The sequence below is a fragment of the Nylanderia fulva genome, unplaced genomic scaffold (genome assembly GCF_048542155.1).
Source record: "Nylanderia fulva isolate GAGA-0341 unplaced genomic scaffold, ASM4854215v1 Scaffold21, whole genome shotgun sequence".
NCBI lineage: Eukaryota > Metazoa > Arthropoda > Insecta > Hymenoptera > Formicidae > Nylanderia > Nylanderia fulva.
In genome coordinates, this window is record NW_028190275.1 from 1668880 (window position 1) to 1694699 (window position 25820).

Consider the following 25820-nt stretch of genomic DNA (forward strand, 5'->3'; position numbering starts at 1 on the left):
TTAAAAATGATAAATATATTAATTATATATTAATATAATTCTAAAAATATGTTAGAAAACTAAAAATGGTGTTTAATCATTTAAAAAATTACATCTTATATATAATAAAATTTTATAATTGTTATATAAGTTTTACCCAATTAGACTGCTTATTAAAATTTTAATCTTCATCTTCAACTGTTCTTAAACTACCAAATACTTGTGACGGTACAGTTCGTTTTTCAATTGGTACATCTAAAAAGAAAGTATTATTAAAAAATAATTGTATTTTTATTTTTGCCACATTAAATTTTGATGACGTACTTATTAATCTAATTGATTTTTTCTTTAACAAAATATTGATATAGTACTTTTTTAAAATCTCATTGAATAATTGAACTTTAAAAGATACACAATCTTATTCTTCATCTGTTATTTAAATTTAAATTTGAACTTTGAACTATAATTAAAAAATAATTTTAATAGTATTTAAAAATAAATATTAAAGAATTGTTTGCAACAAATAATAAACTTTCCTGATATATTTAAAAAATGTCATAAAAATTTAATATGATGGAAATTCAGTTTTGTATACAAAGGTAATCTGATATAGTTAGAAAGACAAAGAAAAAAAGTGTTTATGTATATTTCAATTTCGAAACTATTTTTGAATGCGTCAATTTACCTTCTTCTATTTCTTCATCGTTTTCATTTTCGTCATCTATGTCGATATCAATCTCATCAGGATTATTCACATGAGCTTCTGCTTTACCATCTTTTTCTGTTACACCACGTACAAAGTTAATACCTTTTTTGATATCAACAGCATTATCTGCAATGAAAAATTTTTTAAATATCTTGTTCAAAAAATTTTAAAAATATAGTTAGTCTCTAATTACCTGTACTCTTAATTTTACTATCTAATAAACGCATAGCATCCATTGGCACATCTAATATTTGATTAGATGCGTTATTTAACATTTGTGCAGACATCATGTTTACTTGAGTATTATACATAGCTTGAACACTACGCTTAATTCGAAGCATTTCACGCATTGTATCCTCATTTCCATGTCTAACTTCAAATTCTTTCCAAATTTGCCAGAAGTTTGATGTGACCTATAGTAATTTAATTCAATATATAAGAAGAGTTACATACAAATGTGTAAATATAAATAGTGTATCAGTTTAATCTCATGTAAAGATATATAATTATCTCCCAAATCACTAGTTATTTAAAATAATGTTTCAAAAATTTATTTTATTAAGACTATTGTCTTCCAAATAGCAAAAATTTCAATTAAAGCTTTGGGATAACTATTTATTTCAAAGATAATTGCTTGTTATTAAAATAAAAATGTGTAACTGTATGTGTGATGAATGTTTTTTTCATTAAGATATATTAAAAATATGAATCATATCATACCCTTGGATCACATATTTGACTACAATGTGCATATATCGCTCTTGCTCTATCTACTTCTCCCAGTTTGGTTTCCATTTCTGAGAATCGTAAACACATTTCTCTAGTATTTTCATCATTTAAGACTTCTATGGCCTTTTCATATATCTGTCGAGTTTTCGGTACTCCATATATGTCCGCAGCTTTCTTTATGTATATGTTAAACATCTATAAATGGAGAAATTAATTTTAAAATTCAGAAATCAATATGTACACAAAAGAGATTAATAAAAAAATTACAAAATACATAAGTATATAGCAGCACAAATTCATTTATATAAAATTTTAAGATTATGAATAAATCATTAGCATATATATAAAAATATTACATCAAATTTCTCTTCTGGAAGAACAGCATTTGTCGCTCGTTCATATACAGACATAGCATGTCTTGCTAAACCATGTTCCTCTTCTAATTTTGCATACAATAAATACAAAGCTGTAATAAACAAAAATTAGTTTTTTTGCATAATATTGATATAAGATAATCTATAAGAAAAATTATATACCTTTAGCGTATTTTGGTGGACAATGTTCTAAACATTGCTCAAACAAATCTCTAGTACGTTCTAATTTTGTACCTCCATAACGAATCAAAAATTTTGTAAGATATGTGTTCCAAATGTCATAGACATTAGGCCATTTAAACAATGCAATACCTTTTTCATATGCCTAAAAATAAAATTAATTTTGTAAAATGTTATTAGATTTAATTTAGTATGTATATGTAATTAATAATGTATATGTAAAAAATATTTGACATACTCTAAATGCTTCTTCGAAGTAATTATTTTCTTCTAGAAATAGTCCATAATTAATGATAATTTGAGGAGTCGCAATTTTCAAGTCGATTATTTTATCATATACCGCTTTACAAGTCTATAATAAACATATGTAAAATTAGAAATATATATGTAACATAATTAAAAATTAAAGGATATTGCAAGTCATACGTAATAATGATATACCTTAAATGTTCCAAAACTTTCTTCTAAATCTGCATACATAGACCATACTTTTAAAGATTTGTATAATCTCATTTGCACTGTTTCTGTTTCATCATGATATGCCACTTTTCTGGCTGGCATTGTAGTAGCACGATGCATGAGTTTTAGAGCTTCTTTACAATTTCTGTATATACATAAAGAACATTTATTTGAATTATTCTTTGTTTTAATAAGAAATGTTACATAAATGTATATTGATTATAAAATAAATATAATAGAAGGTAAATCACAAACTTACCCATGTTTAATTTCTATTTCTGCCCATTCACACCATACTGAAGCAAGATCATCTACTTTAGTATATGAAACATGAGTAGCCTTTTCAAATACCACTCTAGCATCCTCTATTTGTCCATTTTCCTCATAAAATTTACCAAATGCAACCCATAATGTATGTAATTTACCAACTGCTAATTGTGGTTGCACTGTCTGCACTGCTTCTGTATATGTATTAATTATCTACACAAAAAATATATACTAATTATTATAATATGAAATATTTATTCACATATAATATAAATTTTATTTTATTTTTTTTTACCTCATGTGGTTGCCCTTCATAAAGTTTAACTCTTTTATGCCACTCTGCTACATTATGTGGATTTTGTCGTAATAATACAGAATTAAGTAATAATAATCTTCTTTCCATAAGATGTTCCAATCTTGCCAACCTCAATTCTAATTTTATATCATCTAAAATAAAAAAATATAATTAATAATTAAATTTATCATAAATATGTTTATAATATATATATTGTATTATTATATACTGTAAGTATAGTAAATTATTAAAGTTATACATAAATAATTATTAGTAAATTAATATTCTTTAATTACCTTCTTCAGTGGGATTCTTTGCTGCTTCTTCTATAAGTTTTTTAAGACTAAGTTCCTCAAATTGTGCATAAGCATCAAAAACTTGAGTAAAATCTCTGACTGTAGTAACAGTTTGTATAGCTTCTTCATAAATATCTCTTGCCTGAATAATAATATACATATATTTTAATAAATTAAGTACTAAAATAAAATGTGTTAATTACATATAAATTTAAAGCTAATAACATACCCTTTCAAAAAGACCACTTCGAACATAGTAATCTGCCAGTGAATTCCATAAAGGTCCCAATTGATCTGTATAACGTCTTAAACCACCTCTAATAATAGCATCTACATTCAGGGACTTTATCTTAGCAGGATTTTTTGATATTAAATCACATAATTCATTCCATAATTGATGATTCGATTTTCCATGTTTTGATACAAAGTCATCTTGATTGACAATCTGTGCAAGTTTTAAAGCACCTTCATCGAGTCTACCAACCGATATCAGATATTCTATATATTCTTCTGTATCTTCTGGTGCCAACTGTACATACATAAAATAAATGTATAAAACTATTGCAAAAAAAGTTCTTCCAAATTAAATTTTTATACTAATTAAAAATTTAAATAATATATAAAACATAGTATATATAATAGTAATAGTAATATATAAATTATTACAATGTAGTATTATTAAATAATGGTGATACCTTTAGATATCTTCTAAAAACCCTGACAGCAGTCTCATAAACATTATGTTTCTTTAAGAAATTTATATACAATGGCCATATACGATGATGTTGTGTAATAGGAAGCGCTCTAAGAGAACGATCAAATACTTGACGTGTTCGTGTTATATAACATTGTTCAGTCATCAATGTACAATAGTCCATCCAAATGCGTGGCATTTTATGCATAAATACCAAAGCACGTTCAAATGCGTTATTAACATCTTCATATAATGGATCTGTTATGCATCTATCTTTTAACTGGCTCACACGTTGTCGAAGATAATTATACCATAATTTATAACTATAATAAATAATAAATATAATATTTATAATAATATAGATAAAGTCAAGTAAATTGTAGATGCAATTACACATAATAAAAACATAAATAAATTGCTTTACCTGCCTGGGAGTTCTTTCAATGCTCGTTCATACACCACATTTAAATTTTTACTCTTTGAATTTTTTAGATGATCGATATAGCGTTGCCAATGTTTAACTGAATATGGATTTCGTAAAATTTCTTCTTCGTATGGTAAATCCTCCTCATTCTATTTAACAACATTTTTTAAAATTAATTATTAAAAGGCTCGTATAAATTAACAAAATTAAAAAAAAGGTTAATATTGTATAATATTGTGTAATATTTTTTAATATTACATACATACATATATTCACTCATATTTGTGACTGTATATACATTTTTAAGGTTATAAAATATATTTTGATAAATTATAATTATACTTACAAAGGCATATAAATTTTCTTCGTCATGTGTGTCTTCAGAATGCACAAGTTCCATTTTCTTCTCTCTTTATTGAATTATCACGTTATTTCGCAAATTCTGAAAATTTTTCAGCAAGAAGCACGGTTTCAACTTTCCACGCCGGTGGATCTAAAGCCTAGTTTACATCGTGTAAAGTGTAAATATCCCAAGCATATGCAGTCGAATCAAACAACAGCCAATCAGAAATATTCAGATTTAATTAAATAAAATTTAATTAAATTATAATTATATTATTTATTAATAAATTAATATATTATTATATTTGATTAATCAAATAAATATAAAAGACATAATTATATATTTTGCAAATATAATTATTTCCAAATATTTCATCAACCAATCAAGATAAAGAAACTTTGTTTCTTTTATTTTGATTGGTCAATGAAAATTATTTTACAAATCTATTGTAACACACCTTGTGTAGCGGGCTTTATAAAGAGAAAGGTAGTTGTTGTCTTGTTATGACTGCCGTGCCGAACGGCCAAGGTTGTTTCCTTCGTTTCTAAATTATTCTGTTAATCTTCAACGACATTCGGTGTGTCGTCTTTTTTTCACAAAACTCCGAATATTTGACGATGGCGTTATCGAGAATCGGCACGTTGGACATGTGCAACTCCTTAATTCGCATTTCACGTGCAGGTATGTTTAAAGTAATTTTACACATTATTTTATCTACAAGGACAATATATAATATTATAACATTATATAAAAAATAGCATAATCTTTTATACAGTTGAAGATATGGATATCAAAAGATGGATAGAGAAATGATTAAAAGAAGTTACCTTACTGGCACTTTTAATTTGTATTGCTAGTTTGCATTATTTAATGTTTGTATTAAAAAGAGCGATTTTCAAGACTTATTTATATTTTTAGAAATTATTTTGAAATATTTATAGTATTTATAGCGTTAAACAATAATTTAAATTTGTTATTTTTTTTCTAGATTGGGTCTTTTTCCCCAAAGTCCAAAGTGTACGAGTATTATCCTGACATATTTATCTTCTGATATTAAAAGACGTTTTTTATACCTATGACATCAGTAACTTTAATTATCTAGTAGCTTATCAATCTCTTAATCTTCTATAACTGATGAATCTATCTATTTTTAGCAAACTCTTATTTCTTAGAACATTTTTTTAATAGCGTCTTAGCATGTATGTGCATAATGTTATAATCTTTATCTTATTACACAATTTTAATGTGTTATCATCCTTACACTTCATAAAATATCTTACTATAAAATGATGTGTTATTATAGAATAATTATTAAATGTATGATTTTATCATCTTTTATACACTTTATTTTTACCTTATTATATTTTAATTATAAAATACAGAAAGTAGACATTGCATTTATTTTACATGTACAATAGTCTTCATATTAATATAATGAACTATTATAATTTATACATTTATACAATTTTTTATAAGACTTATTCTATATAATAACGAAAATTAATTTTTTTATATTTAATTATGATCTTTTATTTTCTTATCTTTATCTCTCTTGTGTAAGACCTAATAATTTCTATGTATAAATTTCTTTCTAATATAATAACATAATAATATATAATAACAATATTCTTTTTCAAATTGTAGCATCTCTGGAAATACAGTATGCGACTCCAGCAGCAATTCATCGGAAGCAACAGGCGCTGCACCTAACGAGCGTACGTCGTTATCCAGATCCACCAATGCTCGATTTGCCAAACAATGTTTGCGACATCTTCGCCAACGAAACCGGTCGCTTCACCCCGGAACGTGTGCGCGATATTGCCCTGTATGCTGAGAAGAACGGCGACGGGATCATCTCCATGGCAAATAGCTCTGGTTTCCCCAAGATCCGTGATAATGGTCACGTGGACTCGTATGACTGCTTCGGCGCCATCAGTCTAAACGGCACAATGCAGAGCAACGTTCCTAAGCCCTTCTCATCGGATGGCAGGTCCATGCATCTCAACATGCCTGGTGGACAGTGGTCCCGTGACAACAAGTATATTGCTGAAGACATGCAACGCTCCCACTACCGCAGGCTGTCGTGTAAGAGCGACCTTTGAGTGGATTCTGGAGGGTAGAGGTGCTTTCCCCTTCTTCGCTTCCTTGTGACTTGCATCTTTTGACCCTATCCACACTTTGAATCCTAGATAATAATATTCTGATACTTTGAACTTGGAAATCTTAATGTATAAAAAGAATAACACAAATTAGTTATAAAGATATGTATATAAATTATTTCATTATTAATGTCAATATAAGAGATTGAAATCAAATTTTGTGAAAATTGTTAAAATTAATCATTGTCGATAGTTCAAAGAATTTATTTTACTAGGATTCAAAGATTCAAAATTAGCACCACAAATTGATAATACTTTTAGTCTAAAAATTCATAGAAAGATTTTTGGTTTTTTTTGTTTCTTATATTAATCACATTGTTGGATGATTACATAAACTCTGTTGAAAACTCTAAAACACTCGAGACTTTCACATCTTTGCTAGAAGATATAAGAATTACGCAAGCTTCTATAAGCATCCATAAGTTAAAAATTCACATCAGGCAATTATATCGCTCAGGTTCCGCAACTAATACCTTCATAACGAGTCCGCTTTTACGAGCGACATGCTGGCCGAGTTATATCGTCAGAATGAGCTACTCGACTTATGACTCGAAGACGCCGAAGGGCGCTCAAAAGGATCAAGCGACACCGATGGCGATCGCGCTCATGCCAAAACGGGAAAGATTTCGCCTGATGTTGAGGGATTATGGTGGCACTCTCATTGCCTTTCACGTTACTATTTCCCTGATAAGTCTTGGTTGTTGTTACATGGTGGTCATTAGGTCAGTCATGAATTTTCTCTGGAAATTGTACATATTTTTGCTAAAAAATGTATCGATGATTTATATAAAGAAATTTATATATATGGAAATACGTATTAATTAATTTAACAAAGAATTTTAATATTTTCCCAAAATGTGCACAATTTCTGGAGCGCAACTGTATATAACTGTATTTCTCATAACTCATTTATTTAACACATATGAATTTTTTCTTCTCATATTTTATAGCATGACAAATTTCAAAATAATTTACTCGTTTTTATGTCATTATTAATACTATTTATTTAAATTGATATTTTGATTTTCAAAGTCTATCTGAAAAAAGTTTTATGTCGTTTTTTTCTATAATATAAATTTCTAATTTCAGTGGAATCGATGTGATGCCTTTTGTACAGAAGTGGACAAGTGGGAACGAACAGATCAGTAACATACTGAAAACCTCGACAGACTTCGTAATAGCTTATACCATTCATAAACTATTTGCACCCGTTCGAATATCGATATCCTTGACTGTGACTCCAATAATTGTAAAACGTCTGAGGAAAATTGGTTTACTCAAAATGCCGAAAGTAAAACAGTCCTCATCCAAAGATCCATAATAATTATTTCTTTTATAAAATATCTTTTACATATATTAGAGTATCATATTTTATGTCGATGAGAGATTATCTGTGTAATGATAAAATTTAAACAAAATATTTTTTTTATCAAAATTGTTACGCGCGCGCGCGAAAAGAAGTTTATAATGATATTGAATTATACTTATTAATATTGACTGAGGTAAACATAATTTTTTCTATAATTATATTTATCTCATATATGTATAATATCAATTCGTATATTTTGTATAAATATAAATTGAGAGAATAGATAAAATTAATAATATAAAGATTTTCTCTCTAGATTAGATCGAGGTAAGCAAGATTCTACATTATCTTACTCTGTATAATTTGTAAAATTTCAATTTTTTAATATAATTAATGAGGTGTAGGCAGACATTTATACTTATATTTGTATATTACCACAATCTTGTAAAAAATTTTCTGTAAATAAACTGTTAAGGCAAATTAAAATTTATACATACACATACACACACATACATATATATATATATATATATATATATATATATATATATATATATATATATATATGCATCTCGTTTATTATATAAAGAATATAGCGATCATAAAATTTATATCTCGCGTATTCGATATATTTATGCGTCTCTCGCGTGCACAATATATAATCACGCTTATCGCATTTTATAGCATGAAATTTTAATAGACAAAAGCTCGGCAATTTCAGTTTGGACGAATTTGTTCGCGCAAGTTTAATCATGCATAGCGTGTTGATGTATATATATGTACAGGTTTTTAAAAATATATTATAATACATACATGGAGTATAGAATTAAAAAACGCATATAAATTTATATACAACGTTGGTGTAAACCTAAAGTAGCACATTTACGAGCCAATCTTACAAGCTAATCTCGTTGAAATTCGAGACGCGACTTTAATATTCGACTTTATATAGTTCAGATGATAATAAATTCGTCGCGTGGAAAAAGGATCAAAAATTCGTCCTTAACGAGTATAGAAAAAAAAGAAAAAATGTACGCACGGCCGATAAATGCCACGCCGTCAATCTTTACTTGAGTATTATTGCATTTGTTTATCTCCCTAAATGCGCCTTGTACAAATTAAGCGTAATAGATTTGTTCTCTATCAGATAAAATCAAAACTCGAGAAAATTCGGCAGTGTGAAGTACGATTCACGATTATTAAAAAATTGAATCTTAATCCCTATACTGAAGAATTCGATTAGATGCAAATATGCGCAGTAATGTAAACTAAAACTTACCATATTTAATAATATATGTAGATATATTTAAAAAATAATCCAAGTATATAAAGTACCTTAATTGATGAAATATTCAATATATATTCTATAATACACAATGTGATATATGCTGAATATTTAAAGAATTCAGTCTGATTGTTTAATATGTATACTATCAATTTATGTATGACGTAATACACGGAGAGAATTTTCTCTTAGAATTACCCTGAAAATCATGGTAATGATAGGCAATATTGTATTGGAAGAATTTTATAAGAATTTCTCTGATTAATATTTATCATAATAAAAAATATAAATATGTACCTAGTAGATTTTAGTATGTACATGGTAAATTTTACTAGGTACATACATAGCAAAATTCATCGAACATATTTTTATTTTATTTGTGGCAGATATTATTATTATTGTGGTAAATATTAATCAGAGATAGATAGATAGATATCTATCTATTAATCAGAGAAATTGTTATAAAATTCTTCCAATACCATATTATCCATGATTACCATAATTTTCAGGGTAAATTCTAAAAGAAAATTTTATGTATGTATAAATCAGTGCGCATTAGTTGCATTTAATCGAATTTGCTATTAAAATCTTAATTCTTATATTATATCGGATCCTGAAATCCGATTAGCTGCTTTAAAAACTTTGAACATTTGATTTGTTTGCTACAGTATTTGAGCACATTTAATTTAAGCATAGAATCATTTATAGAAAAGGAGCCAGATTATTCTACTTAGAAGATAAAAAAAAAAGAAAAAACAAATGCCTAGCAATCTTTTAATCTGACTGACATTTGGTTCGAATATTTCACAAAGCCGTAAATCACACGTAGAGAAACGTAAAAAAAAAAAAGAAAAATAGACAAAAAAACTTATTTGGCACCGCGACGTATATTAATGCACGTCTTTAATTATTTATGACAAAAGCACAAAGTACGTGTAAAATATTACTAATGTTAGCCTGATTCAGATCTGATTTTGTTATTAAAAACTATAAATTTTCAAAAGCTAGAAAGACTAATATAATTATAATATAAATCATGCGTACATAAATAAAATACATAAGAGATCGAGTGTGAAATTTTAACTTTCTTTAAATAATAAATAAAAATTTTTCATAAAAGCTAATGATGGATAACTGATTCTATAATAAAAAATGATTTTTTTTTACATTATGCGAAAGAACATAACACCTAACAAAATACCGGCATCACTTCTGCGACCATCGACTTTAATGAACCTACACGAGTACCATCATTATCGTCATCATAAAATTCGCGATGTCATTTTCTACTGAGAACTTTTTTATCCTTTTAATTGAACAAATCAGTCAGTCATAAAAATCTATGTTGAAAATGATTAATGCATCCTCTTATCAAAATGTTGCAGAGCAAACGTAGCCCTCCGATTTTAAACGTAGGCCTCGGTGCGGTGACCTCGTAAGTGATGGAAGAATTGTTGCCAGCTAGTGAGCGTTTTCTTGGACCATACCCAGAAACTACTGGTTATACCGACGATCATTGCCATGAGATACTTAATCATGAAGACCTCGAATTCTGGTTTGCGACTAACATCGGGCGTGCCGACCTGGGCATGGCACCGAATAGGCAGATTGCAGATGTGGACGTGAACACATCTCCTTGTGCCATGTAAGCATCCATTGATCGTAATACGCTTGCTCGTAAAAAAGACAAGCAATTACGATTAGGGCAGGTACGATGTAGAGCACGGAGAAGATACCGATGCGAATCATCAGTTTTTCAAGCTTATCTGTTTTTGTGCCATCGTGCTTCATCACTGTGCGGATGCGAAAGAGCGAGACGAAACCCGCTAGAAGAAACACAGTACCTAGTATAAGATAGACGCATAGTGGTGCTAGTACAAAACCCCGAAGAGCCTCCACGTTCCAAAGACCGACGTAGCAAACTCCAGATAATATATCGCCTGCAAATAAAATAGATAACAATATAAAAATATGTACGTCATTTTATACAATTCATAAAAATAATATAAAAATATGTTTAACTGTACTGTTATAACTAATTTAATTATTAACATTAATACTCTGACAATGAGCTTTACTTTTAATATATGCTTGTCATTAAAAGAAGAAAACGTAAAGCGCATTTCATATCTACATTTCTGTATATAAAATATAATATTTGTTTTTAATTATCTCTCCTCACCCTCTACTTTCCCCATCGCCAGAATAGTAACAGTCTTCACAGCTGGGGCGGCCCAGGCAGCCAGATGAAAATATTGCGAATTGGTCTCGATCGCTTCGTGTCCCCACTTTAATCCAGCAGCCAGGAACCATGTGAGAGTGAGAATAACCCACCAGATACTTGATGCCATGCCAAAGAAATAAAGGACCATGAAGAGGACAGTGCACAGTTCATGCTTGGTACCCTGCGTGATTGTCGATGGCATCTGTATTCGAAACCCCAAAGGTGATGGAAATGGCTCTCTGCAGGATATGGAGTTGCCTGCTGCCCAACCAATTACGTAAACCAATGCTACCATCAGGTAACACACAGACAAAAAAATAATGGGCCTCTCGGGATATCTGCACAAAAAATCGAAACAATTAAACGTCTATATTTATATTAATATAAAATTTTATTATAAATTTAGCGAATATTAAAATTACATAAAACGTAGCACGGCGCATCTCCTTCTAACACTTAACTATCTTTTACAAATTTCTTGCACAAAAACACTACGCAGCTTAATTTCTGAAGAAGAATAAACTTTACCTAAATCTATCTGTATCAATGAGAAACGTGAGGAACGTGAAAAAGCACGAGGCGGCGCAAATAGAAGCCCAAGTGCCGACCCACACCCTGGAAAATCTTTTCTCCCTCTCGGTGAAGAACATGCCGTCGCAAGGTGCTCCGCAATCAGCCTCTACCTTGTTTCCAACCTTGAGGGAGTATCCTAATCCATGAGGAACCTTAAAATGAACGGGACAGACAAAGCCAAAGTCTCTGGCACCTATGGCGAAGCCGTTGGTACCGCTGCCGCTGAAAGACTTGGAACCGCCCTCATTCCAGGACGGCTGAAATTCGGCCACCGGCATCCGAGCCGGAGGATAATTCGGGGAATCCGGTTCCTGGGACGTCGTAGTCTCGTTACTACCGACGCAGAGCACGACGCCGTCGTATTCCGGCATCTTGGAGCAATCCAAGGCCTCAGGCCACGAGAACCCGAAGGTGTTCATCAGTCCCTCGCAACCGGAGCGCGCGCTCTCGCAGAGCGAGCGACACGGGGGTAACGCCTTGTCGATGATGGTGCACACGGGCGCGTAGACGGTGCACAGAAAGAAACGAAGATCCGGACTGCACTTCATCTTGACGAGCGGCATGTACTGGTGCACCTCCTGGCCGGCGTCCTCCTGCTTCTGGTGATTCATTAGGTTCGGCATGATCGTCTCGTTGTACGGGATGTTCTTGCAGAGGTTGATGGTGATGGGCTCGCAACGACCGTGGTGAGGAATCGAATCCCCGCCGCCGTTCAGAGCGCTGGAGGAATGCAGCGCGGCGGTGACAGCCACCACGCTCGACAGAACCATCCCGATCATCGCCGTCCAGAGCATCTTCGGCCTCCTCTTCGCAGCAGCGCTCACGACCAGCGTTCCTGTTCGTCGATGTCCGCGCGAAACATTCCGGGATTTGAGGGAAACGCAACGAGGCCGAATCAAGTGATACGTGACGTGAGGTGATAATAAGGGTGGTGATAGCGAAGGTGAAGGATGATGAATGATGAATTATATGGACGCGGTGGAACGGTGTAAACAGTTACGGTGGAGGTTAGAGAAGGTGTGCGACGCGTCCAATCGCAGCATTACTTCTCTAGGGATTTTCACTGTCGACGCTCTCATTGGCCGACACGTGCGATGCGGCAGCTGTCACGCGATTGGCTGTCAAATGTGACATTTCTCTCGAGACGAGGCATTTTCCTTTCTAGATTTCTAGTACTCTATGACTTTGGAAGAGGAAGAAGTCTCGGCGGAAGATTGAAAGGTAAGGAGAGTTGGAGCAAAAATGATGCGGAAAATGGTAAGAATGACGATACAAATCAATAAAGTAACGCATTGTTGGATCGTTTTTTCTTCAAAGGATTCAACTTGAAGATAATACTTTGGTAGTGAAGCTGCATAGCTATATATATTAATGTATCTTTTCGGCAGGATACCCTACGGATTGAAATGGACAAGACAGAGAGATGGCGAAGAAAAAGATGGGAATTCTCGATCGATCGATTTTGATTTTATTTCCTTCCCGACACATAATGCACATAATACGTTTTCCGCGTAATCCTCGCTGACGATTTCGCTCTCGGCGCACGATCGTAAGTACTACAAGAATTGTTCTCCCCTTTTTACGCTTACAGTACGTATACGTACATTTTATGCACTTTTTAGACGGTTCGTATTCCCGGGCGTTTGCACTTGCCGCGTTATTATATTTACAACGATAATTGCCTCTCTTATGCGAGCTACGCATTTCCAAAACCGCTGTTCTCAAAAATTCAACTATACCATTCATAATCGAATCTCCACATTTTATAGCCTTTTCGCTCCTTAATCAGATCTTTAATTTCTATATAAATTTAACTTATTTTACTTTTTCACATTATTCTGATGATTATGTATTTCTGTCCAACATTCACTTTTCAACTCGAAATTTTTTTTGCACCGACAATGACAATTTCATTCTATATGTGACAAATTTTTAATAATTATTTTAACAATTGAGAATTGAAGGAAAAGTTAAAAACAGAAAAATTTAATGAATATTTTAATTTATTAAAAACATGAGTTTAATTTAAGAACATGAGTTTAGACTTTATCAAATATAATGAATAAATAATGTTTATTGACATGCAGCATAAAAATAATTTCTTAGCTATTTTAAAGTACAATATACGCTTTATTTAGCGATTATTATTAGTAATTGATATAACTGAATACAACAAAAAATTATATTAAAGAATTATTGTGCCTCACAAGTGTAAAAAATACTATCTTATTTTTTCAGATTGAAAATGAGCGTTTAATTTTTTTGATCTTGAAGTTAAATATTTAATTTTAATAGCGGATGTTGGAAATGAGCGATTCGTATAATGGCCAATATTATAGTTATTGAAATCGCCCGAACCGCGAATTTGCATCTCGTTTTATTGTAAACAAATAAATAATTTTATCTCCTCGCACGAATGTATTCCCAGCTCACACTCGCAAGTCGCGCTCAGTTTGCAGGAGCTCAGCCTTCTTACATCTTATGATTAGTATAATTTAACATTTAAGAGTCATTATGGAAGATTTGAAGTGTGCCGCCCTTCTAATGCCTCCCGGTCTTAATTAATTTTCTTCGTTGGTTAATGAATTATTAAATTTCATAAAAGAATCATTCAATTTATTTTAGCACCGAGAAAGAAAAGAAGCTTGTAACACTAAATTCCTAATCTGTTTAAAACTAAAACTGTGTTCCAAGATTTCATGTCAATTTCTCTTATTTTTTTTCTTATGCGAAAGAGAAATTTATTATAATCTTTGAAAAGAGATAAAGAAAGAAGGAAGATTATTAGTTTCTTAATATGGATCAAAGAGAATATGCTGTACTTATATATAGCAATTATGCATATTATGGAAGACGATTGATATCCTAATTATGGAAGGTCCAAAATGTTATCGATGTCAGAAGTCATCGATAAGAGCATTATTATTGGGGTGGTTATTTTTGTGAGGAAGCACTGTCTTTAAGCTAAACAATTCTATTAATGTTTAGAAATGCTATTAGTAATTCTTCATAATGATAAACTTTAAAATTGATCACAAACTTTGCTATTGGCACAATGTCGAGTGACGAATTTAAGACAAAATCGAACGCAAGTCTTCTCTGCAATTTTGTATATATAGAATCTAAAAATCTAATAGTACAAAACATCTTATTGTGACTATATATATACATATAAGTCGTTATATTTTTTAATAATATACTCATCTTCAGAATGCATAGGAAATGTTATAATTTATAATCACTTGAAATTCGTATCTCTATTTTTTTGTCCGAATAAACAATATTTTTTTCCTAAATCTTTAGAGAGGTTTTTTTATGTAACTCTTTCATTGTATATACGTGGAATTTTTTTCACAAAATTTGTATAATTTTTATTTCCTACGATGTTAGTAATTCATTAACAGATATTGTGGTAGAAATTTTTTAAATAACGCTTATAAATTCAATTTTATAATAATTGATATATAGAGATGTAAAGATAAGGAGCTAAAATCTTTCAGAGGGGAAGACGACGATAGTGATCACGTAATGATAATGATATAATTCTTGCGAAAGTCCGTTTTCTTCCATCATTTTTTTCATCAATCTATTATATTAATTCTTAAAATTTAAATTCTTTTTTATCATTTAAATTTAATCGCGAAATTATTTTCCCTTTAAATTAATTAAGAGGGAGGTAAGCAGGAAGCGGCATTTTCTCTGTTTCGACGAACCAAAGTTTACCAGAGAATATCCTTCACACCGGTACACATGTTGCACAATTTTGTATTTTTTTTTTGTTTTTAGCTGTTTAGAACAGCTGGTTAGAATGCGTTTTAAGACTATAAACACAGCCTTCTTTTGCGCAAGAGAGAGAGAGAGACTCGGTGCCACTTATTGTTAATTAATGTTAAAAGCGCGAAATGAGCCAAAGGATTTTGATATGCATCAATGTGCACCAGCGCAAGTACATTCTCTCACATTTGCATTCACATCTGTATTCACGATTGCGATTGTAATATTCGACGCGTGAGATCATAAGAAATCTCGATTCGACGTAATTAATCGACGCGTTTCTACGCGTCTAATAAAGGAAGCGCGCATTTGTATGTAGGAATCGTGTATGTACGTGTATATATCTTGAAGATGTGTGGGTGTTTTTTTTTTAATCTCGTCCCATTAGCACCGAAACTTAAACTATAGCCTTGTATATCTTTTGCGTATGTGAATGTGTACATGTGTAAGATTGTTACAGGCTGTCCTGTTTTATTTATTCACGAGGGACATCCTACATATATATGTATATATATGTATATTGCGCGATGTAACGCAATCCTTATGGCGTTGCATCCAATTGGTGCGCAAGACAAGATAATAGAGATTAAAATACTTTCGAGACATTCGAAAAAATGGACAGACTTTCTTGGAATATTTCAGCGAGATTAATATACGAGTATAATGCGCCCATTGCACGTATTCGGCCGATCAGCGCGCATTATATCATACTTATTCGTAGACGTCACGTGCGCTTGATCATAAAAATCCATACATTTTCTAGAAAGCGATTAAAAATGAAGAAAAAAAATAATTTGAAAAATTCACAAAGAAAGTTTAAAGTATTCTTTCGCAACAACTTATATAAATATATGCAAGTAATACAAAATTTATCTTTAAGAGTAACGTACTCGTAAAATTGTATTGACTTTAAATTTTTAGGCAAGCAAATATAAAAGGATATTTATAATTATAAAAATTAAATTGCTGAAGTAATATATCATTCTAATGTATAGTCACTTTTTTTCTTCGAAAGATCTTTCTTGAAAATGTGCTTTTGCGATAAAACGCACGCATAAATATATTCGTCTATCTATCTATCTATGAATCTATCTAGTGTTCCGCTAGCGACACTAATAATCGTGTCAATTTAATTATCCGAATGCAATTAGCGTGCTTGTCCGCACCTTCTGCGTGTCTTCGCAGAAATAATCGTCTATATTTTGTGAGACGAGACGTGAGAGATAATTGAGTAAATATAATTAAATATCGGTATACCCGTATGTGTGTCGATAAGATTTCTTTCAATTCTCTATATATGTTGCGTGTCGTATCGCAATGTCAAAAACATTACATACACGTTTAATATATATTGCACTTTTTGTATATATATATATATTAATTGATATTATTAATTTATTTATAATTAATAGATTCTTAAAATAATTATCTTCTATTTTTTGGCAAAAATATCGTGTGCTCACTATCGCACGAGCACTATCATTGGCATGGACACGCAGTATTAGTGGGACTAAGCGCACATCACCAAAAATTAATAAAAACGAAAAATCGTTACAATACGGTCGCACTTGTTGAGCAAACAATCGCCGTGCGCCTGGGAAGATATACATTTGGCACTGGATTTTCTCTCTCTTTTTCTCTTATTTCTTTCTCGTTTATTTTTTCGGAAGGAAAGCCCTTCTCTCGTAACGAAACAGCGTGCAGAGAACTCTCGATTATGCGATCTTAAATGGATGAGAAATATACATGTCGAAGGGAAATTTTAATATAATTAAAAATTAAAATAAGATAGAGGCTAAAATTACGTATATATCTATTGCTATCTCTAAGAATGTTACTTTGATATCGTTCATCAGCTCTTGCTTCAACTTCTAGATTAAAATATATTTGTCGAAAATTTAAATATCTCTCTCCTTTTCTCTCTTTCTTCTGTTGTATAATTATGCAGTTTTAATTATCTCTAACTTTGATCGCGCATAGATTTGTTTTATTCGTTTTGATTGCTCTCTTTTCGATATTATGTCATCTTATCCTTCTTTCTAATATAAAAAATTAATAATTTTTAATTAAAAAAAAATTTAATATTATTAACAAATTTATAATAAATTTGAAAAAATAAAATTATAATAAATCTGTGACGAAATCTTTCGCTCACTCTCACACCGGATAATCGAGAGTTCTTTTTGCAGCTCGCTGATACGCGACGAAGAAGTGTTTTTTTTTTCTATTTACAAGTATCGATCGCAGCGATCGAGAGAAACGTCATCGTTGACGTTTGTCATCCACAGCTGGCCGGAAAAAAAATATACGCAGCCGTGTCCCTTATTTTTACATCACCCGAACGTAATATAGCTCGTTCGATTTTATCAGGAACGTATCTTCTTCGCGAACCCGGAAGACGTTCGAACCCTTTTACGGCCCTTTCCCTTCCTGCAATTTTCCTTATCATATTTAAAGGAATCACTATGCCGTTCTCTACATGTCGAAAATAAAGATCGATATCTATCTATCTATATATATATATATATATATATATATATATATGTATGTATATATATATATATATGTGTGTGTGTGTGTGTGAGAAAATGAAGGAGGGAGAAGGAGCGCCCGATAAGGGCCGAACGAGTCGACCTTGAATGGTCCTCTTCGGGATCACGAGGGCCTCGCCCGACGATGATATGGTTGCCCCTCGAAAAGAAGGTTGCCGATGCGGCTGACTCGGCAACCTTAGCTATTCATGACGGTAGTCCTCCTGGAGTAGCCGCGCCTCGTCACCGTTTCTCCTTGTGCCTCGCATTCCCGCTTTACCCGGTCAATTATGTCCGCCACCAGCTTCTCCTCCTTTTCCCGCTGTTGCTCCCAATCCGGACCTTTGCCAATCTATAATACATCGTCTCGTCAGGATATTGTATGATTTATTTTGGAAGAAAATAAAAAGATACTAATGATGGTACCAGTAATTTTCCAAACCAGAATCAAATGACATCAATATATTTGAAAAAAAGAATCAGTATTGTATCTAAAATAGAATAAATTTCAGAATTTATAATAGAAATTCAGAATATATAGCAAAAATAAAATGATCAATCCACTTCCTTTCAGCCCTGTACTCTATGTTATGCAAGTATAATTAACACTCTTATTAATTAACTTACGTCGGAGGTCTTATTACGAGGTTTTTTGTTGCCAGGTTCCTCGCGATTCTCATCATTCTCGTTGTCAGAATGACGGGAACTCAAGTGACCGATGTAGCCTTTGCGGGATTTGAAGAACGCGTTACAGCTGTGGCACTTGAAGAGCGGTGCCGGTTGAGCCACCTGAGTCGACACGTGCAGCTTGTACTTGTGTCTGTACCAACGGGTTCGCGATGGTAGCACCTCGCCACACCACTTGCAGACTACGGAACCGTCGTTTTGAATCAGGTATTCCAGCAGCTTCCGAGAAAATAACGTTTATTGGTGTTTTCTTGGTTTGCTCTTAATTCTGCTCCCTCTCTTTTGCTTCTCTATTATCGACTTACGGATTCCAACTAGTTTTATTTCACAAAGTAAACTTTCCAAGTAGCAAACTGACGTCACTCGACGTATGTTCGCTACCTGGGTTGAATCGTCTGTTTATTTACCATTATTCGTTATGCGCTTCCAAAACCCAAACTAATTTACTTGGGGATTTAAAGTAATTAAATAAAATAATCGAGATGAAAAATCCGCATCGCGGGACACCAACCTGCTTTCTGACTTCCGGCTCGCTCTCGCTGGCCTCCGATTTGGATATCAGAAGGTCGGCCCGTTCCTCCTCCGCACGGATCTGTCAGGAAGTGAACGCCACTGACTACCCTTTCCGTTTCGGTCTTGATGAAAGCGCCGGTACCTTCGTCGTCGCCGCCGCCGTGTGTCACCGAGGACGGGGTCGACGAGGTCGGTGCAGCGGGCGATGACGGCGACGACGAGCTGCAGATTTCGAAGGTGATGTCGCTCGGCAGCTGCGGCAGCAACTGATCTGCCGATTGCACATGTAATGAGAAAAAAAAACGGCTACAATTAAACACCATTAATTCACCGCTAATTTACCGTTAATTAAACTCTTATGCTACCTTGATTATCCCACGAGGAACCAATCGTCGATCTTTTTTTTTATTTATGAAGGACCCATGTATATAACAAAAACTGCTTTGAAAAAATATTTCATCGCAATCTTCTCTTATCCTAATTAAATTGGTAGCGATCGATACACTAAAACACTTGTGGAAAATTTTCGAATATCTAGTTTTATTTAAAATATTATTTAAATATTTAACAGTGCATCTTCTAAATCTCTCCGAATAAGCTTAAAAATATCGGCAAATATATGCATAACAGCACTCTTGTCAGAGTACCATTTCAAATTTGTCAAAATGTGCTCCATTATGTCAAGTCAGTTAGGGGCTAGTTTATTAAATAATAATTTCTCTTTTCGCTTCTCAATTTTCAAAATTATGTAGTCTTATATTATATTTAAAATAATGAATTAAATTCTTATGAAAATAAATATAAACTTTATTAAAGTTGGAAAAGTGTGCAGCAAACATAAAGTTTAGAAATAAACTTAATCCGCTAACCCCTTGGAGTGTTTATCACTCACGAGCTGACTTTTACATCTTAAAAGCTCACAGTTTTCGTCGAATATAAAGAATTATCGAGAAAAAATGCGCGATAGACATCCTATATAATAGAGAAATTCGATAAATGCGCGCGAGGAGTTATGTTTGCAGAGAGTGGAGAATAATACAAGAGACAGACTCCGCTAAACTATTGCAATGTATATCACAAAAAGTTACAAAGAGAGAAACTACAATTAGATAAAAACAAATAAAAATAATAATCATTATTAGATTGTGTGTGTTATCGTTCTTCTCGCCACCAGGCACCAAAGATATACATATAGGTACATCCGAAACGTACATAATCATATAGGGACAGATTCCGCGATATAGTGTGCGACCATGTGCATCTTGTTTCTTCATCTATATTAATATTCTCCAATGTATATTATATTAATATGTATATGTATAGAACACGTACATATATATATATATATATATATATATATATATTTATATATAATATATATTTTCTTTTTCATTCGCAACGTGTATATTTTTTTATAAATCACTTTCGAAATGCGTACAATCTCTGGCCCCTCCTCCCATTGCAAAAACAAACAAAAATACTAGCAGGGATATAATCGGTTCAGCGGTATATCTATGTATAAAATTTTTTCTCCGACAAATTACCATAAAATAGCAGGTATGTTTATACACTGCACATATTAAAATATTTAAAATAATTAAATTGAGTTTGATCAATTTGTAAATTAATTTAAACTTTACAATTCTACTATTTTTTTTAAAGGAATGTAGATCAAGCGATTGCAGGATGTTTCATAGGATCAAAATTTTAAACAAATTTAATTTTTTAATTTTTTTTCGATTATATACATTATTTTATAAAAATTTTGTCGGAGAAAATTATCGGAAATGCCCGTTCTTATTGAACAATTAATATAAATCTTCTCTTTCATTTTTGGAAGACATTGAAAGAGGCACAATAGTATGAATAGCGCATACGGATTATTTTTTTATTACTTTGTTTATAACTGTTATTACTAAAAAATATGCTCTTTTTTCTCCGAAAATTTATTAGTCGCTCGTGCGAATGTTCGATTATATAGCTAATATAGATAATAAAGCGAACGCGAATGCAAATTCATGAAATAAAATTTATGCACAATTATGTTAAACGAAATGATCCTTTTCTTTCGTACGACAAATTTTGAAAAAACGGAAGAGGGGCGACATAATTATCGTTTAAAACTCTCTTTCTGTCTATATATAATATATATATACCATTTAACGCTTAAATAAAATATCTGCATCGTGTGAATAATATATATATAATATAATAATAATATTAATATAATATAATCGCATTTTACTATGTTTCGCGTTTGCTCCGCTGAACGCGCCCGCATCTTCTTTAAAGCCTAAACGCATCTCGCGCGCGTTCCTCTTCTAATTATAATATCTATGTTACACATAATAAAATTGGAAAATCAAATAATAAACGTTAATTCGACCATGTGTCAAAAAAATAGCAGATAACGCCATAGTAACGTTGCAATATATATATAATAGTAATCATATGAAACTAAAACCGTAAAAAGTAAGTTCGCCATTGCTTGCGTTGCGCCTTGGAAAACAGAGAGGAAAGGTGACACGTTTTTAAACGCGTTATCGGAAGGCCTTGCTTTGAGATAGTGTCATTAGCCCGTAATATTAATTAAACAAATTAATCGTAAATAAATCAAAGATATTCTTCATTGGTATAAATGTAGCATAAAATAAAGAAATATTATTTAGAAATTTTTTAATTTCACAATTAAAAAAAAAATTTTAGAAAAGTACAACATCACAAATTTGTAGGATACCAGAAAAGAGTGTACATATAATAGAGAATAACTGCACTCCGTAGTTTGAATTTTTCATCGAAAGATTACAAAAGATTTCACGATATAAGAATACCATATCATTATTTCGAACACATTATTACACGTATAACATAAAAGTTATCAATGCGACTTTGATATCTCAAGGCAAAGGCCACCGCGGACTCCTGCTGAGAAAGAAATCACACAAACACATACACAATCCCTCTCGTATGATATACATATATCTCTTTTTCTTTCTCTCTCTCTTTCTGCATACATATATATATATATGTATATATTCTTTTAAATAACTCTTTTCTCACTCTCACATACGCATTTACATTTTTACGTTTTATCTTTCTCTCTCACACGCGTACACGGATAACACCAATGCGGAAGACCAAAATACTACTTTCGATTCTCGGTGCTCCCTCGAAAGCTTTTGCGAGGTCGATTCATTGATAAAGATGTACATATACACGCAGGAATTGTTATTCATAATTCTGGAAGAATTAAATGACAGCTGATGGTGTCATCCCTCATCTTTTCACTTTCTCATTCTTTCTCTCTTGTTGAACAATATATTATTCCGAACAGGATATAGATCTCTTTGTTTGGATTTTTTTGGAGTCGATAAAGGCAAGGAAAAGAGAAATTTGAGACTCATACATGATGCGTCTCTCTGCAATGTTTGTGTACATATACAACATATAGCATCTGCTCTCTACGTGCGCGTGCGTCTTGTGTTTGCTTACATGCTTAATATATAATAATAATAATATAATAAAATAATAATAATAATTAGTGTAATAATAACCAATTTTTATATCCATGCTGGTCCAGAGCTAAAAGTTAATAATCCTTATCGAACAATAATAATAATAAAAATAATAAGATAATGTAATATAATAACAGTGACAGTAAGAATAATGTTATGGTTGTATCAATAGCAAGTGCGAAAATAATCGATAATAGCAAATAACTAGTTAATAATCAATAATGCTTCTATAATACACTTCCTCGAGAGACAAAAAAACAGGAAAGATGTTCAGGAAAGAAGAGAAAGAAACCTGTACATCAAACGAGATTACACTACAGGATACATTCTCTATACTCTTTCAAATCTTTTTTCCTTTCTTTCTCTTTGTCTATTTAGGCATTTATTGATGCCGTAATTAATATACTTAGCGATAAATATACATTCTCGTCCGTTTCTTCTTTTTTTATTTTCTCTTTTTTTGCGTATATATGTCGAGAGAGAATTGAAATATTCTCGCGTTTCACGAAACAATAATTTGCATCCCTTTATTCTGACAATTTTCTTATATGTATATTTTATTGCATGCGTGCAAAAAAATTCCATAACAAAGCAGGAATGCATTATCTAATCAAACCTAAAGTGAGTTTTTTTCTTTTAAACATTAAATACTTTTGACAAATTAAATTTTTAAGGAAATGTAAATCGACAAAGAATTTATTTTACATTTAATTTTGAATAGATTCTAATTTAAAAAAATGATTTTATTTAACAATTGTATTGTTCGTGAAACGTCAGAAATCGGAAGTTGTAATCTTTTTCTTCATTATTTGTCTCTTTTTGGCGGAAAAAGTTTGTCATTTAGTAACAAATTCAAGCCCCGGAAAGTCCTCTTAAGAAACAAATGTTTCTTAATTTTTTTCGAAGCAACTTGAATATCGTATATTATAAAGAATCTGAGTATGCTTTTATAAGAAATAGTTACTCTCGGTCTCGGTGTTGGATCGATTTTCAACTTTTCGAATATTTGATACGAGGACTTGTTCAAGGTATAAGAATTACGATACTATTTCGTGGTGCATGTAGAAAGCGAATATCTATCGATTTAGTCGTCTCGGACTTCAAGAATTTTTGACTTATATATTTTAGATAATATTTTTACTTTAATCATCACATTTCTTTCATGATTCTTAATCGAGAATTTAATAAATAGAATTCGTACAATTTGTCCGCTAATGCACACATGCACCACTATTCCTCTTCGCAATTCCTTGTTATCTGAATTCGATGAGCGAATGAGAATCGAGCTCGTTATTGCACAGTTCGAGAATCATATAATACTAATGTACATAGGAAGCTAAAGAGGCTTTCTTTTTCGTTTTCATTTCCTTTGTCCACGTTTCATGAAGTTCCTCTCCCACCCTCTCTAGATTCCCTTTGAGCTCGCTCTCTCATTTTCTCGTATCTTCTTCAAAAAATAACACTGCCTCTCTCTAAAAAAAAAAAAAAAAAAAAAAAATCTTTCGCTTCGCATAGAATAAGGCGAAACGAATCATTGTTACCGTCATCGCGGGGGTGAGATGGGCTACGCGATTGGTCCAATTTTTTTTTCGGCGTGGGATGATATCTTACGTATGTCGGCAAACGCGATGATAGCAACAGGCGAGCAAGTAAAACGTTAAACATAATAATATCCAATCAATAGTCGACTCACTTTCTTCAGCAACTTGTTCCGCAAGATTTGTCTCGCTGAAAAGCAATTTGCTTACTTACTGATTGTCCGTGGTAGCTCCACTAACAAAGGCAGTCGCAATTACTAACGTATATCATCATAAAAAAACCGAATTAATTTTTTTTTCATTCTTGCGATTCTATAAAAACAAGTTAACGGTATACAAATGACTCGAAAATTTGTACATTTGATATCTAATCGTCTAATCACCATTATAAACGCTCCTAAACGTCTATACATGCACACCATTTCTTCCATTTTAACAGATATATTTGACCTAAGCTACTTTTTTTCCAATAATTTCTCAAAGATTGCGCTGCTTCTGTTTTTCGATATTTCTAAATCCGTGATCTCTCTATTCGCCCACCCCGTTGCCAAACAGGCATCAAGAACGACCGCCGCGCCTAAAGGCCGTCGCGTTTCTGGACGTCGCGGTGGCACCGAGTCTCCTCGCGTGCTTTTGCACCGCCGCCGGGCCGATCGGCAGCCCACCTCGCCCTCGCCCCGCCCGCTAAGGCCCAGTACCGGACAGGTAAAAGCCGAAGGGCATGACGCAATCCTTGGGCATGAAACAATCGTGCACGGTCTTCATGTGATTCTTCATTTTGTCCGGCCGCGAGAATTCCTTGCCGCATACCGGACAGGGAAATACCTTGCGCTGATGACCCTCGTGGTAGAGGAACGCATGCCGTTGGAAGCTGTACTTGTTCTTGAACGTCTTCTGGATGTCGAGCTTGGCGCATTCGGTACACTGATAAACGCCCTCGTTAATGGAAGCATAACGGAAGAGATT

The 25820-nt window shown here is 32.3% G+C and overlaps 4 protein-coding genes and 2 long non-coding RNA genes across 6 annotated transcripts in view; 3 read left to right on the forward strand and 3 right to left on the reverse strand.

The window, feature by feature from the left end:
• Positions 1 to 47: 47 nt before the first annotated feature.
• Positions 48 to 4902, reverse strand: fand (Pre-mRNA-splicing factor SYF1 fand). Its single transcript, XM_029301956.2, has 15 exons — positions 4750 to 4902; positions 4404 to 4552; positions 3981 to 4302; positions 3515 to 3814; positions 3286 to 3427; positions 2990 to 3141; positions 2687 to 2907; positions 2410 to 2572; positions 2207 to 2320; positions 1951 to 2113; positions 1771 to 1880; positions 1406 to 1609; positions 879 to 1098; positions 665 to 811; positions 48 to 234 (listed from the first exon to the last, which is right to left on the reverse strand). Exons 1-15 carry the CDS (start codon positions 4801 to 4803, stop codon positions 161 to 163), a joined length of 2535 nt encoding a protein of 844 aa, XP_029157789.2. The 5' UTR covers positions 4804 to 4902; the 3' UTR covers positions 48 to 160.
• Positions 4903 to 5367: 465 nt separating this feature from the next.
• On the forward strand, positions 5368 to 8675 carry LOC114930188 (uncharacterized). The gene is made up of 5 exons (XM_085482503.1): positions 5368 to 5427; positions 5735 to 5763; positions 6391 to 6831; positions 7363 to 7627; positions 7995 to 8675. Exons 3-5 carry the CDS (start codon positions 6486 to 6488, stop codon positions 8224 to 8226), a joined length of 843 nt encoding a protein of 280 aa, XP_085338629.1. The 5' UTR covers positions 5368 to 5427; positions 5735 to 5763; positions 6391 to 6485; the 3' UTR covers positions 8227 to 8675.
• Positions 8676 to 8766: 91 nt separating this feature from the next.
• fz (frizzled class receptor) lies at positions 8767 to 13320 on the reverse strand. Its single transcript, XM_029301911.2, is given in 4 exon segments — positions 8767 to 11082; positions 11084 to 11439; positions 11682 to 12061; positions 12252 to 13320. Coding segments are annotated over 4 exon segments (1752 nt in total). The 5' UTR covers positions 13091 to 13320; the 3' UTR covers positions 8767 to 10905.
• On the forward strand, positions 12601 to 13995 carry LOC146723294 (uncharacterized). Its single transcript, XR_014924635.1, has 2 exons — positions 12601 to 13553; positions 13685 to 13995. It is a non-coding gene; the product is annotated as an uncharacterized LOC146723294 (long non-coding RNA).
• Positions 13742 to 25820, reverse strand: part of LOC114930174 (zinc finger and BTB domain-containing protein ttk) — a 45836-nt gene continuing 33757 nt past the window's right edge. The window contains 4 exon segments of the mRNA XM_029301916.2: positions 13742 to 18953; positions 19229 to 19507; positions 19800 to 19877; positions 19879 to 20072. Coding sequence (XP_029157749.1) covers positions 18801 to 18953; positions 19229 to 19507; positions 19800 to 19877; positions 19879 to 20072 — 704 coding nt within the window. The 3' untranslated portion in view covers positions 13742 to 18800.
• LOC146723295 (uncharacterized) lies at positions 18806 to 21254 on the forward strand. The gene is made up of 2 exons (XR_014924636.1): positions 18806 to 19495; positions 19771 to 21254. It is a non-coding gene; the product is annotated as an uncharacterized LOC146723295 (long non-coding RNA).